Raw genomic sequence first — 17,076 nt, 5'->3', positions numbered from 1 at the left:
GAATCCTGAAGCATGGATTTTTATGTAACAGGAATAAACATATTTCTCACTGGAAAAAGTGTGTTGATTGTAATGGTTCTTATTTTGACTAATAAAGATGTGTTTGAGCCTAGTTATAATGACTTAAAATTCATGGTCCAAAACCGCAATTACACTTGCACCAACCTAGTTTCACCTCTTAGTCAGCTACCTGTATTTTGGTCCTCGCTTCTCTCTACTGGAAGGGAAAGGCTACCCACTCCAGTATTCTTGCATGGAGAATTCCATAGACTGTATAGTCCATGGGGTCGCAAAGAGTCAGATACGGCTGAAGCAACTTTCACTGCCCTCTTCCCACTGGTAACCACTAGTTTGCTCTCTTTATCTGTGAGTCTGCTTCCTTTTTGTTATATTCACTAGTTTGTTGTGTGTTTTAGAATACAGACGTAAGTGATATCACATAGTATTTGTCTTTCTCTGTCTTTTTTCATTTAACACAATAACTTCCAAGGCCATCCATGCTGCTGGAAATGGCAAAATTTCATTCCTTACTATGGCTGAGAGGTATCCCATTGTGTGAGTACACACATGTGTACTAAATACTATACATATTAATACATATACACACAAATATATAATGCCAGGACCCCTGGCCTGGGGACCCCAACATGGGGCTCAGAACTCTCAGTCCTATGAGAACCTCTGCAATATAATTATTCTCCAGTTTGTGACTTGGGACTATGAGACTTGATCATATCATGAATCTGCCCCTCCTACCCATCTCATTTTAGTTCCTTTATGTCTTTAGTTGGAGGAGATCTTTTCTGGTAGGTTCTAGTCTTTTTCATCAATGGTTGTTCTGCATATAGTTGTGATTTTGGTGTGCTTGTGAGAGAGGTGAGCTCAGGCTCCACCATCTTAAATGATCTGTCAAAGACTATTATCTGACTCTAACGGTTAAATTCAATTTTAGTCACATAGCAGAAAGAAGCCACACTGTAGTGAGTTAACAAAATAAACAATGAAGAAGAGTCATTCAGTACAGATTACTCTAAGAAGTTTGGCTCTGAATAAAAGAACAGATGAGTTAAAGCTTGAGGGGGAAGCTAAATTTGAAGGAATGTAATATATATATATGTAATATATATTTACAATACAATAATATAAATAAATAAAACATAATATATATTTTTATATAATATGTTTATATATTACATATACATTTAGGATTAGAATATATATATTATACATATATATATTTAGAATGAAGAGAAGGAACCAATAGATAGAGGATCAAAAATGCAAGAGCGAGTTCTCACCCTTTCCATGTTGTAGGGAGAGGCTAGTTGGAGTAGGATCAAGATAATGGGCAGAACACAGACTCTAACAACAAACACTTCAGCTAACAAATTAGGGTAAAAGAATCTGATGCTGATAGAAAAATAACCTAATTTGAACAGTCAAAAGGATCATAAAACACCTTGATGTAGCAGATCAACTGGAACAGTTTCAAAGAATAGCAGGTCCCTCAATGACTGGAATAAACAGATTTTGTCTTAGATTAGCCCCCTCCCTCACTTCCTGCCTGGCTACCCAGTCCCAGTGTGGAGCCCAACACAGCTACCATAAGCTGTTTTTAAGTAATTGCCTTGCCTTGGGAGTGTGGAAAATAAGAAAGAGACTTTGTTTCAATAAAAACCAGTGTGTCTGGTTGAAACTTTTTAGGCATTTCAGTTGTATGCAGAGATCAAAACCTGACTAAAGAGCCAGTTTAAGATGGTGGAGTGCTCATCTCCTCCTGCTAGAGCACCAAAACTGCAACTAGCTGTTGAACAACCACTGACAGGAGGACACTGGAACCCACCAAAAGAGATACTGCACGTCCAAAGGCAAGGAAGAAGCCACAGTGAGATAGTAAGAGGGGCATAATCACGATTAAATCAAATCCCATACCCGCCGGGTGGCTTCTTCATAGACTAGAGAACAATAATACCAAAGAAGCTCTTGCACTATTGTGAAGGTTCTGAACCCCACATCAGGCTTCCCAGCTTGGGGATCCAACAAAGGAACTGGGAATCCCCAAGGAATCTGGCCGTGAAGGCCAACAGGATTTGACTTATAGGCCTTCCAGAGAACTGAGGGAAACAAAGACTCCAGTCGTGGAGGGGAGGCATAAACAAAATTTTGCACACACCAAGACCCAGAGGAAAGGAGCTGTCATCCTCACAGGAGACTGAACCAAAACTACCTGCTAGTGTTGGAGGGCCTCCTGTGGAGGTGTGGGCCGGCAGGGGCTCACCACATAGCGACAGGCACTGGAAGGTCCTCCTTGACATAAACTTTCTTGGCGTTTGCCATTAACCTTACCACAGAGCCCATAACACCAGGGCTGGGTCAAACAACTACCAGGGAGGGAGTGCAACCCTCCCACCCATCAGCAGATAATTGGATTAAAGCTTTACTAAGCTTTGGTTTCCTCAGTGTGTATGCCCAGAAGTGGAATTGCTGGGTCATATGGCAGTTCTATTTCCAATTTTTTAAGAAATCTCCACACTGTTCTCCATAGCAACTATACTAGCTTGCATTCCCACCAACAGTGTAAGAGGGTTCCCTTTTCTCCACACCCTCACCAGCATTTATTGCTTGTAGACTTTTGGATAGCAGCCATCCTGACTGGCGTGTAATGGTACCTCATTGTGGATTTGATTTGCATTTCTCTGAGAATGAGTGATGTTGAGCATCTTTTCATGTGTTTGTTAGCCATCTGTATGTCTTCTTTGGAGAAATGTCTGTTTAGTTCTTTGGCCCATTTTTTGATTGGGTCATTTATTTTTCTGGAATTGAGCTGCACCGAGGAAACCAGATCTGAAACAGACACGTCCACCCCAATGTTCATCGCAGCCCTGTTTACAATAGCCAGGACATGGAAGCAACCTAGATGCCCATCAGCAGACGAACGGATAAGGAAGCTGTGGTACATATACACCATGGAATATTATTCAGCCATTAAAAAGAATTCATTTGAATCAGTTCTAATGAGATGGATGAAACTGGAGCCCATTATACAGAGTGAAGTAAGCCAGAAAGATAAACATCAATACAGTATACTAACACATATATATGTAATTTAGAAAGATGGTAATAATAACCCTGTATGCAAAACAGAAAAAGAGACACAGATGTACAGAACAGACTCTTGGACTCTGTGGGAGAAGGCGAGGGTGGGATGTTTTGAGAGAACAGCATCAAAACATGTATATTATCTATGGTGAAACAGATCACCAGCCCAGGTTGGATGCATGAGACAAGTGCTCAGGGCAGGTGCACTGGGAAGACCCAGAGGGATGGGGTGGGGAGGCAGGTGGGAGGGGGGATCGGGATGGGGAATACATGTAAATCCATGGCTGATTCATGTCAATGTATGGCAAAAACCACTACAATATTGTAAAGTAATTAGCCTCTAACTAATAAAAATAAATGGGAAAAAATAAAAAATAAAGGATGAATTAAAAAAAAAAACAAATAAAGCTTTACTAAGCAAGGCCCTGTCTACCAGAGCAAGAACAAGTTTTTCTCATTGCCAGTCCCTACAATCAAGCTTATACAAGCTGCTTAGACTAATCTATCAGAAGGCAGACAGAAGAAGCACAGTATCACAGTGGCTAAAACAAAAATCATATTATAGAAAGTTAATTACAATGAAAAAGTAGAAAGTTAAGTCCCAGATGAAGGGACAAAATAAAATTCCAGGAAAACAACTAAATGAAGTGGAGACAGAACTCAGAATAAGAATTCAGAATAATGATAGGGGAGATGATCCGGGATCTCAGGAAAAGAATGGAGGCAAAGATTGAGAAGATTCAAGAAATGTTTACCAAAGACCTACAAGAACTAAAGAACAAACAGAGATGAGTAATACACTAGAAGGAATCAACAGCAGAATAACTGAGGCAGAACAGATAAATGGCCTGGAGGACAGAATGGTGGAAATCACCACCACAGAACAGAATATAGAAAAAAGAATGAAAAAAAAAAAGAAGACAGCCTAAGAGACCTCTGGGACAGCATTAAATGCACAAACTATTGCATTATAGAGCTCCCAGAAGGAGAAGAGAGAGAGAAAGGACCTGAGAAAATACTTGAAGAGATAATAGCTGAAAACTTCCCGAACATGGGAAAGGAAATAGTCAACCAAGTCCAGGAAGAAGAGTCCCAGGAAGGATAAACCCAAGGAGAAACACACTGAGACACACAGTAATCAATCTGACAAGAATTAAAGACAGAGATAAAATATTAAAAGCAACAAGGGAAAAATGACAAATAACATACAAAGTAACTCCCATCAGTCTATCAGCTGATTTCTCAATAGAAACTCTACAAGCCAGAAGGGAATGCCAAGGTATATTTAAAATGATGTAAAGGAAGAACCTACAATCAAGAATATTCTACCCAGCAAGATTCCCCTTCAAATTTGATGGAGAAATCAAAAGCTTTCCAGTCAAGCAGAAGTTAAAAGAGTTCAGCACTACCAAACCAGCTTTACAAGAAATGCTAAAGGAACTTCTTTAGGCAGGAAACACAAGAGAAGGAAAAGACCTACAGCAAATAAACCCAAAACAATTAAGAAAATGGTAATAGGACCATTCATATCAATAATGACCTTAAATGTAAATGGATTAAATGACTGGGTGAAAGAAAACATGTCATGTATGCACTTCCACTTACAACATCACTCTGATTGATCTGCCCAAACTGAATGTAATTATTTTATACTGTTAAGCTAATCATGTTCCAATTATTGTTTGCATTTGTAATTCTTTTATTTTTTGTCTGCCTATAGATTGTGAAAACTGATAAACATGTTCTACTACTGTGATTCTGTAACTATTACTCACTTAATACCATTGTATCATGATTGGTCAACAGAAAAATAATAGAACTCTATATCACCAAAACTAGGATAAACTAGGATCTAATAGAAAAACCTGTAATTACTTTTTAAAATCCAGATGCATATCAGAATTATCTTGAAATTTTCTGAAAAATACAAATGTTCAAGTATTACTTTTTCTCCAGAGCTCCAGATTTATGTTTCTAATGGGCAGTCATGTTTAAAACTGGACTATATGATGATCTTTTGCTTTTATCTAGTTTGTTTCACTTTTTCTATTTCATATTCAGTGTTTACTTTCATTTAGTTTATGTTCTCCACTTTCTCCATTTTTTTTTTTGATGTTCTTCTTCAAGCCTTTATCAAATGTAGTAGAAAAGCTTTTGTACACACATACACACATATATAAATATGTATAATATATGTATTTTAGAAAGCTTATGAATTTTTGCCTAACTAAGAAAATTATGACATTTTGGCTGCACTTGTTTGACTTAGTATGAATAGAATGTATATTTCTTATTAAAAAATAGATATGCAACAAGAAACAAAGGTTTACTATATAGCATAGGGAACTACGGTCAATATCCTATAGTCGCTTATGATGGAAAAAATTTTCAAAAATAATATATGTATTTGTATAACTGAATCACCTTGACTAGCACCTGAAACGCTGTAAGTCAACTATACTTCAACAAAATACATATATTAAAAAAAAAACTGAAACACAAATTTTGGGCAATTTATGTGCATTCAATTTCATTTAGTTAGGAACAAGCTCCTTCATGCAAAGACTGTTTTTGTTCATAGCCATATTCCTAACACTTGTGCCAGTGTCAGGGGTAGAATAAGGATGTGACCAGAATTCACTGAATAACTACTGAATAAACCTTTTCTGCCAATTAAGCCAAAATATAGGTATTCTTATCCTCTCCCTTTCTTCTCCCACAGATCCTGTCTGTCACCAGTCCTACTGATTTTCCCTCCAAAATATATCCTGAATCCATTTCCTTCTCTTTTTTGACTAGTGATGTTCTAGTTTAGGATCTCATTATCTTCTGCCTATACTAGTACAACAGATTCATATCTGATTTCTCTGTCTCTCGTCTTGCTTCCCTTACATGTAGCCTCCGCACAGCAGTCAAAATGCTTTTCTCTAAAATGTCCACTTGGGAGAAAAAAAAAAAAATCACCCTCCAGTTAAAAGTCTTCTGGCTGCCCAGAGTTCAAGTTTCCAACTTGAGATATAAAAACCTATTCACCTTTGTCTCATCTCTTATCTTTCTTTGTCTCCCCCTTTATTTTGCACGAACACCAAGCTGCACTTAGGTCTCCCCATTCACTACATCAAGTCATGCTATTTCCTCTGAATGGAATACTACATCCATGTTTCTTCATTTGGCTGTGACTCAATTCTTTTCATTTTCATTTGATTTGAATATAAATTGCTCTAGTTCCCCCTTTCCTTCTCTTTTTTCTTAAAAAAATAAATCATTCACAAAGTATTTATTCTGTGGCTGGTATATACCAGGAGCTTTACTAGGTATTAGAGCTACAGAGGTAGCTACAGAGTTAGACAAGGCAGACAAGGCTTTTGCCTACACACATTCTTCAAGGTTATAGCACCCCTTTCCCTGTGTGTTTCTCTAGTATCTTATGCTTATCTCACCTTTCTCATTAATTACATAATATGAAATTTTCAGTTTATATTCATTTGATCAGCACAGTAAGTATTAGATGTCTGCTTAACTGAAATTACAAATCAACAGCTTTAACATTAACTATATTTTAAATTTGGGATTTTATTTTTGTTGTTATTCTGGGAGTATCCCTCCTACTCTTACACTATCAACTGAGGATTGGCCAACTCTCAAAAAACCTGGGTCTAGGTGGGGTCCCTGTAATGTTCCACCCAAGCAGCCTGGATAAGGAGAGATAGATACCTAGCTAAGGTACCTAGAAATATGGAAAGGTCATTGAAAGGGAGGGGCTTCCCAGGTGGCACTAGTGGTAAAGAACCTGCTTGCCAATGCGGGAGAGATAGGAGATGTGGGTTCGATCCCTGGGTTAGGAAGATCCCCTGGAGGAGGACATGACAACTCACTCCAGTATTCTTGCTGGGAGAATCCCATAGACAGAGGAGTCTTGTGGGCTACAACTCATAGGGTCGAAAAAGAGTCAGACACTATTGAAGCGGCTTAGCATGCACATAAGCATTGAAAGGGAGCTTAGGAACAAGGGGAAGATGGGAAGAAACGAGAAAATATTAATTATAAGGAAAATGTATTTGCAGGGCTAGAGGACGATGTAAGAAAAAAATTCTCCCAGTTAAAGAACACATAAGTACAATGCATAAAATTCAAAACCTGAATTTAACCACTGGTCTCAAATATCTTCTTCCTAACTCAAGGCTGAAGACAGTCAACAGCAAAGTGGTAATTATCTTGAAACACACAAAGTCATGTAAGAGAAGGGTTAAAACAAGAGGAAAGAAGTAGAACCACTGGATTATATACAGTTCCACACAATCATAGCTTCCGATTTAATATAGGGTAGATACCAACAGACATGCTCAACAATGGAACTAGTTGCCTCATGAGGACAGAACCCTGCCATTAGAGATAAAATGCAGATATTATTTTGTGTGAGCTCTTTCAGCACAAAGACTGGGATCCTAATGTTTGGCATGTAGAAGACATTGAAAAAATGTTTAAATAAATGAGGAATAAATGGATGGGCAAGTATAAATCAAATAAAAAATTCCTTCCAGTTTCATAATTCTGTGACAACATAACAATCAAGTCACAGCTCCGTTCCCATTTCTCACCAGCACCCTGGAGGAAGTGGTATATTTACTTAGCCAGGGAAGGAAAAATAATGGACTCATCCCAGAAAATCAGATTTAAAGATATCCTCAAGGCTGTGGCTCTCTTAGTTTTACAAAGCTCCCTAACCCCACTCTACTTTCTTCCTTAATTAATCTAAAGTGTATGCCACCCTCTAATATGCTTTTCCTCAATTTATGGCATTGAATTCCTTCCACTGAAAGTAAAAAATGAAAGTGGAAGTCCTGCAGTCATGTCTGACTCTTTGTGACCCAATGGACTATACAGTCCACGGAATTTTCCAGGCAAGAATACTAGAATGGGTTGCTGTTCCCTTCCCCAGGGGATCTTCCCAATCCAGGAATTGAACTCAGGTCTCCTGAACAGTGGGCAGATTCTTTACCAGCTGAGCCACACACTCCACTGAATGGAATGCCCAAATAACACATATAATGGTGAGGGTGAGAAAAGGAAAGAAAATGAAATGAAACAGGTAACTGTCACCTCTTAAGAGAATAAAATCATTAAGAATTCTGGGTGGAGCTAGTTGGCTTCCTTTTAATATTAGCAGATTTATTCATTAACGGGTTGAAGCATAACTTACTTTAGCCATTAAAAATATACTCAAGCAGTAGAAGGAAATATTTCAATAAATTGTTTTTGGCAGTTTCTGCCAAGCAGTGAAACTCAATATTATTTTTCCTTTCATGAGGAATTAGCGAGATAAAGTGTTGGAAAAATGGTGTGGGCTCTTTAAAGGAAATTAACATTTTTAGAAACCTAAAGAAATAGTATAGTAGTATTTGCGGTGGGGGGAAAACCTCCCTTCTTTATGGATTTCCAAAAATTGAGTAGCAAATTATCATTTTCCCAAGATGATCACAGATTACAACTTTAGTTATTCAGTCCCTTTTCTTTTTTACATATTTAAATGATGCAATTACATATTCAGAGAATAGTGAGAGAGATTTTGTGGCAGCTTCCATAATAAATGTCCAAAATATCTAAGTTTAAATAAAAATTTGCAACCATATTTTGTATAGAAAGTAAATGGAAAAGGTTTTACTGTACTAATATAAACTTTGGGGGGACTTCTCTGGTGGTCTAGTGGCTAAGACTCCATGCTTCCAATGCAGGGAGCCTGGGGTATGACTCCTGGTCTGGGAATTAGATACCACATGCCAAAATTAAGAGTTCCCATGCTGTAACTAAAGATCGAAACTGCCCCCACTGCACTGGAAGCACAGAGTCTTAACCACTGGACCACCAGTAAGTCCCAATAAATACTTCTAAAACTGATAAAGTGCAATGTCCAGGCTGTCTTTCTCATTCCCTTATAACCGAGTCACAGCTGAACACAGTGCTACTGTACCCAAGGAAAAGATTCTGCCTTTTAATACAGTTTCAGACCTGCAAAGACACATGCAGGCACACCACGTATACACACATGTTCACTCTCCTTGCCCCTCTTTGTCTCTACAGCACCCGGTGATGCACTGTTATCACTGCATTGATTACATTTGCCATTATTATTGGTTTACTAGTGTATCACCTTTGAATCTGAGCACCTTGGTATAGGTACACTGTTATTCATCTTTGTTCCCTAGTACTAAGGACAATGTTTGGCACATAGAAAGTGATCCAGCTCTATGAGTTAAAGGACCTTCAGGATGAATTCTAATAAATGTAGTCTACTATTTAGTCAGCAGCTAAAAACTTCCTTTGTTAACCAGAAAATTCTAAGTAAAAATCATTTAAACTGATCCACCCCAGTTCTGTCTGTTTGAAATATGAAACTTATAGAACAAGAAGCAGCACATTAGCAATAATCTTGCTTGGAAAGTTTCTGCCTTTAAGTATTTACTGAGATGTTATTCATGCCACATTAACTCTACCTATTCTTTGCTGTGGCAAATAAAAAAGAATAGTGGGCAGGTGAGCAAGGACAGACATTATGTTTGATGAAAAGCTAGCAAACATGCCTACCTCTTCAGATTGCTCCCGGGTCTGTGCAGGTGAAGATCTTCTTCCCACTGTAAGTCGATGGCAGGGATAAGAGAGCCCTGATTCAGCAAGACACATCTGCAAAACGTAGAATCCACCATTTGTAAACAAAATGAGGTCATATTTTACAAAAAAATTTTTATTTAGACATTTTCTGAAGCAAAATTGAAGTTCAATCCAGTAGTCTAAGCATTACAATCAAAGGAAGGCTTTAAAAATCTGAAATGATTCCACATATGAATGTTACATTGTTCAAGGCTAGTTTTTATCAGACAATAGGCTGGGGCTTCAGGAAACTGCAGCAAGCCTAAAATAAAGTTAATCATATACACCTCCCGATCCTAGCACATCTGCTACTTTTCTGAGCAGGAGAATAACACCTCCGTTTCCCAATTCCCAAGGCAATACTTCATAATCTTGTTTGAAAGTGTATCTGGAAGACTGTTTGCTGAAGGCATTAAAAAACATTTCTATACAATGTAACAATGTCATTTATGATCAAATCAATATTAACCCACACAAGTTCAGATCATTATATGTGATGAGTCTATAATATTTATAAAGTACCTAGCACAGTACCTGGCAAGGATATTTAGTTTTATTACCATTATGATCTAAAACATTAACCAAGTTTAGCCAAACCAATGAAATTAACATATATTAATTTCTCTTGAATTTTATAGTGGGTCAGATATTAAATAACTATTTTGAGATTTAAATTAAATTTAGGGAAATGGGAACATGTTCAGTTCATGTTCAAGTTTAGTTCCATTGCTCAGTCGTGTCCGACTCTTTGCAACCCCATGAACTGTAGCATACCAGGACTCCTTGTCTATCAGCAACTCCCAGAGTTTACTCAAACTCAAGTCCATTGAGTCAGTGATGCCATCCAACCATTTCATCCTCTGTAGTCCCCTTCTCTTCCCGCCTTCAATCTCTTGCAGCATCAAGGTCTTTTCCAATGAGTCAGGTCTTTGCATCAGGTGGCCAAAGTATGGGAGTTTCAGCTTTGGCATCAGTCCTTCCAATGAATATTCAGGACTGATTTCCTTTTGGATGGACTGGTTGTATCTTCTTGCAGTCCAACGGACTCTCAAGAAGTGATTTTGGACTCTCCTCCAAAATCACAGTTCAAAACCATCAATTCTTAGGTGCTCAGCTTTCTTTATAGTCCAACTCTCACACCTATACATGAATACTAGAAAAACCATAGCTTTGATTAGATGGACTTTGGTCAGCAAAGTGATGTCTCTGCTTTTTAACAAGCTGTCTAGGTTAGTCATAACTTTTCTTCCAAGGAGAAGAAAAATTGATGGCTGCACTGATCTTGGGAGCCCAAAACACTAGTCTTTCACTGTTTCCACGGTTTCCCCTCTATTTGCCATGAAGTAATGGGACCAGATGCCATGATCTTAGCTTTCTGAATGCTGAGTTTTAAGCCAACTTTTTCACTCTCCTCTTTCACTTTCATCAAGAGGCTCAAGTTCTTTGCTTTCTGCCATAAGGGTGGTGCCCTCTGCATATCTGAGGTTACTGATATTTCTCCCGGCAATCTTGATTCCAGCTTGTGCTTCATCCAGCCCAGCATTTCTCATGATGGACTCTGCATATAAGTTAAATAAGCAGGGTGACAATACATAGCCTTGACATACTCCTTTACTGATTTGGAATCAGTCTGTTGTTCCAAGTCTAGTTCTAACTGTTGCTTCTTAACCTGTATACAGACTTCTCAGGAGGCATGTAAGGTGGTCTGGTGTGCTCATCTCTTTAAGAATTTTCCACATTTTGTTGTGATGCACACAGTCAAAGGCTTTGGCACAGTCAATAAACCAGAAATATATGTTGTTCTGGAACTCTCTTGCTTTTTCGATGATCCAATGGATGTTGGCAACTTGATCTTGGTTCCTCTGCCTTTTCTAAAGCCAACTTGAACATCTGGAAGTTCACGGTTCACGTTCTGTTGAAGACTCGCTTAGAGAATTTTGAGCATTACTTTGCTAGTGTGTGAGATGAGTGCAATTGCGCAGTAGTTTGTGCATTCTTTGGCATTGCCTTCCTTTGCAATTGGAATGAAAACTGACCTTTTCCAGTCCTGTGGCCACTAGTAAGTTTTCCAAATTTGCTGGCATACTGAGTGCAGCACTTTCACAGCATCATCTTTAAGGATTTTAAATAGCTCAACAGGAGCTACTCCACACCTGAGGTCAGGGGTGGCGGCCGGGAGGAGTTACCCCATGTTCAAGGTAAGCATCAGCAGCTGTGCTTTGCTGGAGCAGCCGTGAAGAGATACACCACATCCAAGGTAAGAGAAACCCAAGTAAGACAGTAGGCACTGAGGGAGGGCATCAGAGGACAGACAGACTGAAACCACAATCACAGAAAAGTAGCCAATCTGATCACATGGACCACAGCCTTCTCTAACTCAATGAAACTAAGCCATGCCATGTGGGGCCACCCAAGACAGACGGGTCATGGTGGAGAGGTCTGACAGAATGTGGTCCACTGGAGAAGGGAATGGCAAACCACTTCAGTATTCTTGCTTTTAGAACCCCATGAACAGTATGAAAAGGCAAAAAGATAGGACACTGAAAGATGAACACCCTAGGTCAGGAGGTACCCAACATGCTACTGGAGATCAGAGGAGAAAGAACTCCAGAAAGAAGGGATGGAGCCAAAGCAAAAACAACATCCAGTTGCAGATGGGACTGGTGATAGAAGCAAGGTTCGAGGCTGTAAAGAGCAATATTGCATAGGAACCTGGAATGTTAGGTCCATGAATCAAGGCAAACTGGAAGTGGTCAAACAGGAGATGACAAGAGTGAACATCAACATTCTAGGAATCAGTGAACCAAGATGGACTGCAATGGGTAAATTTAATTCATATGACTATTATGTCTACTACTGTGGGCACAAATCCCTTAGAGGAAATGGAGTAGCCATCATAGTCAACAAAAGAGTCTGAAATGCAGTACTTGGATGCAATCTCAAAATGACAGAATGATCTCTGTTTGTTTCCAAGGCAAACCATTCAATATCACAGTAATCCAGGTCTATGCCCTGACCAGTAACACTGAAGAAGCTGAAGTTAAACAGATCTATGAAGACCCACGAGACCTTTTAGAACTAATACCACAAAAAGATGTCCTTTTAATTATAGGGGACTGGAATGCAAAAGTAGGAAGTCAAGAAACACCTGGAGTAACAGGCAAATTTGGCCTTGGAGTACAGAATGAAGCAGGGCAAAGGGCAAATAGAGTTCTGCCAAGAGAATGTACTGGTCATAGCAAACACCCTCTTCCAACAACACAAGAGAAGACTCTACACATGGACGTCACCAGATGGTCGACACCAAAATCAGATTGATTATATTCTTTGCAGCCAAAGATGGAGAAGCTTTACACAGTCAGCAAAAACAAGACTGTGAGGTGATTGTGGCTCAGATCTTGAACTCCTTACTGCCAAATTCAGACTGAAATTGAAGAAAGTGGAGAAAACCACTAGACCACTTAGGTATGACCTAAATCAAATCTCTTATGGTTATACAGTGGAAGTGACAAATAGATTTAAGGGACCAGATCTGATAGACAGAGTGCCTGAAGAACTATGGACAAAGGTTCATCACACTGTACAGGAAGCAGTGATCAAGACCATCCCCAAGAAAAAGAAATGCAAAAAAGCAAAACGGCTGTCTGAAGAGGCCTTACAAATAGCTGTGAAAAGAAGGGAAGCAAAAAGCAAAGGAGAAAAGGAAAGATATACCCATTAGAATGTAGAGTTCCAAAGAATAGCACAGAGAGATTAGAAAGCCTTCCTCAGCGATCAATGCAAAGAAATAGAGGAAAACAATAGAATGGGAAAGACAAGAGATCTTTTCAAGAAAATCAGAGATACCAAGAGAACATTTCATGCAAAGACGGGCTCAATAAAGCACAGAAATGGTAGGGACCTAACAGAAGCAAACGATATTAAGAAGAGGTAGCAAAAAATACACAGAAGAATTGTACAAAAAAGGTCTTCATGACCCAGATAATCATGATGGTGTGATCAGTCACCTAGAGGCAGACATCCTGGAATGTGAAGTCAAGTGGGCCTTAGGAAGCATCACTACAAACAAAGCTAGTGGAAGTGATGGAATTCCAGTTGACCTATTTCAAATCCTGAAAGATGATGCTGTGAAAGTGCTGCACTCAATAGGCCAGCACATTTGGAAAACTCAGCAGTGGCCACAGGACTGGAAAAGGACAGTTTTCCTTCCAATCCCAAAGAAAGGCAATGCCAAAGAATGCTCAAACTACTGCACAATTGCACTCATCTCACACGATAGTGAAGTGATGCTCAAAATTCTCCAAGCCAGGCTTCAGTAATACGTGAACTGTGAACTTCCAGATGTTCAAGCTGGTTTTAGAAAAGGCAGAGGAACCAGAGATCAAATTGCCAAAATCCACTGGATTATCAAAAAAGTAAGGGAGTTCCAGAAAAACATCTATTTCTGCTTTATTGACTATGCCAAAGCCTTCGACTGTGTGGATCACAATAAACTGTAGAAAATTCTGAAAGAGATGGGAATAACAGACCACCTGACCTGCCTCTTGATAAATCTGTATGCAGGTCAGGAAGCAACAGTTAGAACTGGACATGGAACAACAGACTGGTTCCTGGAAAAGGAGTATGTCAAGTCTGTATATTGTCACCCTGCTTATTTTTTTTTTTCCCATTTATTTTTATTAGTTGGAGGCTAATTACTTTACATCATTACAGTAGTTTTTGTCATACATTGAAATGAATTAGCCATGGATTTACATATTCCCCATCCCAGTCCCCCCTCCCACCTCCCTCTCCACCCAATCCCTCTGGGTCTTCCCAGTGCACCAGGCCCGAGCACTTGTCACCCTGCTTATTTAACTTATATGCAGAGTACATCATGAGACATGCTGGGCTGGATGAAGCACAGCTGGAGTCAAGATTGCCGGGAGAAATACCAATAACCTCAGATAGCAGATGACACCACCCTTATGGCAGAAAGTGAAGAAGAACTAAAGAGCCTCTTGATGAAAGTGAAAGAAGAGAGTGGAAAAAGTAGGCTTAAAGCCCAACATTCAGAAAACTAAGATCATGGCATCCGGTCCCATCACTTCATGGCAAATAGATGGGGAAACAGTGGAAACAGTGGCTGACTTTATTTTTCTGGGCTCCAAAATCACTACAGATGGTGACTTCAGCCATGAAACTAAAAGACCCTTACTCCTTGGAAGGAAAGTTATGACCAACCTAGACAGCTTATTAAAAAGCAGAGACATTACTTTGCCAACAAAAGTCCATCTAGTCAAGGCTATAGCTTTTCCTGTGGTCATGTATGGATGTGAGAGCTGGACTATAAAGAAAGCTGAGTGCAGAACTGATGCTTTTGAACTGTAGGATTGGAGAAGACTCTTGAGAGTCCCTTGGACTGCAAGGAGATCCAACCAGTTCATCTTAAAGGAGATCAGTCTTGGGTGTTCTTTGGAAGGACTGATGTTGAAGCTGAAACTCCAATACTTTGGCCACCTCATGCGAAGAGCTGACTCACTGGAAAAGACCCTGATGCTGGGAAAGACTGAGGGCAGGAGAAGAAGGGGACGACAGAGGATGAAATGGTTGGGTGGTATCACTGACTCGATGGAAATGAGTTTTAGTAAGCTCCAGGAGTTGGTGATGGACAGGGAAGCCTGGCGTGCTGCCTTTTATAGGGTTGCAAAGAGTTGGACAGAACTGAGTGACTGAACTGAACCACTAGCTTTGTTCGTAGTGATGCTTCCGAAGGCCCACTTGACTTTGCATTCCAGGATGCCTGGCTCTAGATGAGTGATCACACCATCGTTATTATCTGGGTCATGAAGATCTTTTTTGTACAGTTCTAGTGTGTATTCTTGCCATCTCTTCTTAATATTTTCTGCTTCTGTTATGTCTATACTTTCTCTGTCCTTATTGTGCCCATCTTTGCATGAAAAGCTCCCTTGGTATCTTTAATTTTCTTAAAGAGAACAGTTCTATGAAGACCTACAAGACTTAGAACTAACACCCAAAAAAGATGTTCCTTTCATTGTACGGGACTGAAATGCAAAAAGTAGAAGTCAAGAAACACCTGGAGTAACAGGCAAATTTGGCCTTGGAGTACAAAACAAAGCAGGGCAAAGGCTACCAGAGTTTTGCCAAGAGAACGTATTGATCATAGCAACACCCTCCTCCAACAACACAGGAGAAGACTCTACACATGGACATCACCAGATGGTCAACACTGAAATCAGATTGATTATATTCTTTGCAGCCAAAGATGGAGAAGCTCTATACAGTCAGCAAAAACAAGGCTGGGAGCTGACTGTGGCTCAGATCATAAACTCCTTATTGCCAAATTCAGACTTAAATTGAAGGAAGTAGGGAAAACCACTAGACCATTCAGGTATGACCTAAATCAAATCCCTTAGGATTATACAGTGGAAGTGACAAATAGATTTAAGGGATTAATTCTGATAGACAGAGTGCCTGAAGAACTATGGACAAAGGTTCATCACACTGTACAGGAAGCAGTGATTAAGACCATCCCCAAGAAAAACAAATGCAAAAAGGCCAAATGGCTGTCTGAGGAGGCCTTACAAATAGCTGTAAAAAGAAGAGAAGGGAAAGGCAAAGGAGAAAAGGAAAGATATACCTATCTGAATGCAGAGTTCCAAAGAATAACAAGGAGAGATAAGAAAGCCTTCCTCAGTGATCAATGCAAAGAAATAGAGGAAAACAACAGAATGGGAAAGAGTACATGTTACTTTTGTCTATAAAAAGGAACTCACACAACACTGAATAGCCAAAAGATGCATTTTTTCCTTGGTGGTAGTAAAATGACACCTATTTAATGTAATGATTTTATAAAGTTTCTCTATATTATTATTAGAAATAAAATAGGGTATCCATTAGCACACTGGAAACATCCACTGTAACTTTTGGAGAGCTGTGAGTTAAACTGACATATGAGGAAACCCAAATATCTGCTAATTCATAGGTACCAGACTTAATAGTGGGTTAGTTCTAACTACAATTCAAACATGTGTTATAATTAGGCTAATTATCTGAAGACAAATACTGGAATGGAAAACATAAATGTCACCTAAATATCTACATAGTTTCAATCATGTGCAGTGCATGCTGTCATATGGATTATACAAAAATCGTGTCTTTGATTATTGTTATCTTTCTCTTATCCTCATTAGTGGTTTTGTTTGTTTGCCTTTGCATCTAGATATTTTGGCAGTGTACTTCACAAATGCTAGAAGGCCTGATTAACACAACAAACAAATAAAACTTCATTGATTCTGTCATTTTTATCCACCAACATAATTATCACAATTA

General features: G+C 39.1%; 1 protein-coding gene across 3 annotated transcripts in view; it reads right to left on the bottom strand.

Annotated features, from left to right (window-relative positions):
- FAF1 (Fas associated factor 1) overlaps positions 1-17,076 on the bottom strand; it is a 500,811-nt gene that overhangs the window by 160,403 nt on the left and 323,332 nt on the right. For all 3 annotated transcript variants that reach the window (XM_070468180.1, XM_070468182.1, XM_070468181.1), the window contains one exon: positions 9,682-9,777. In XM_070468180.1, coding sequence (XP_070324281.1) covers positions 9,682-9,777 — 96 coding nt within the window. The remainder of the gene's footprint in view (positions 1-9,681; positions 9,778-17,076) is intronic.

This window comes from Odocoileus virginianus, chromosome 5 (assembly GCF_023699985.2).
Source record: "Odocoileus virginianus isolate 20LAN1187 ecotype Illinois chromosome 5, Ovbor_1.2, whole genome shotgun sequence".
Classification (NCBI taxonomy): Eukaryota; Metazoa; Chordata; class Mammalia; order Artiodactyla; family Cervidae; genus Odocoileus; species Odocoileus virginianus.
Note: the sequence above shows the minus strand (reverse complement) of the source record. Positions and strands in the feature narration are given on the sequence as shown.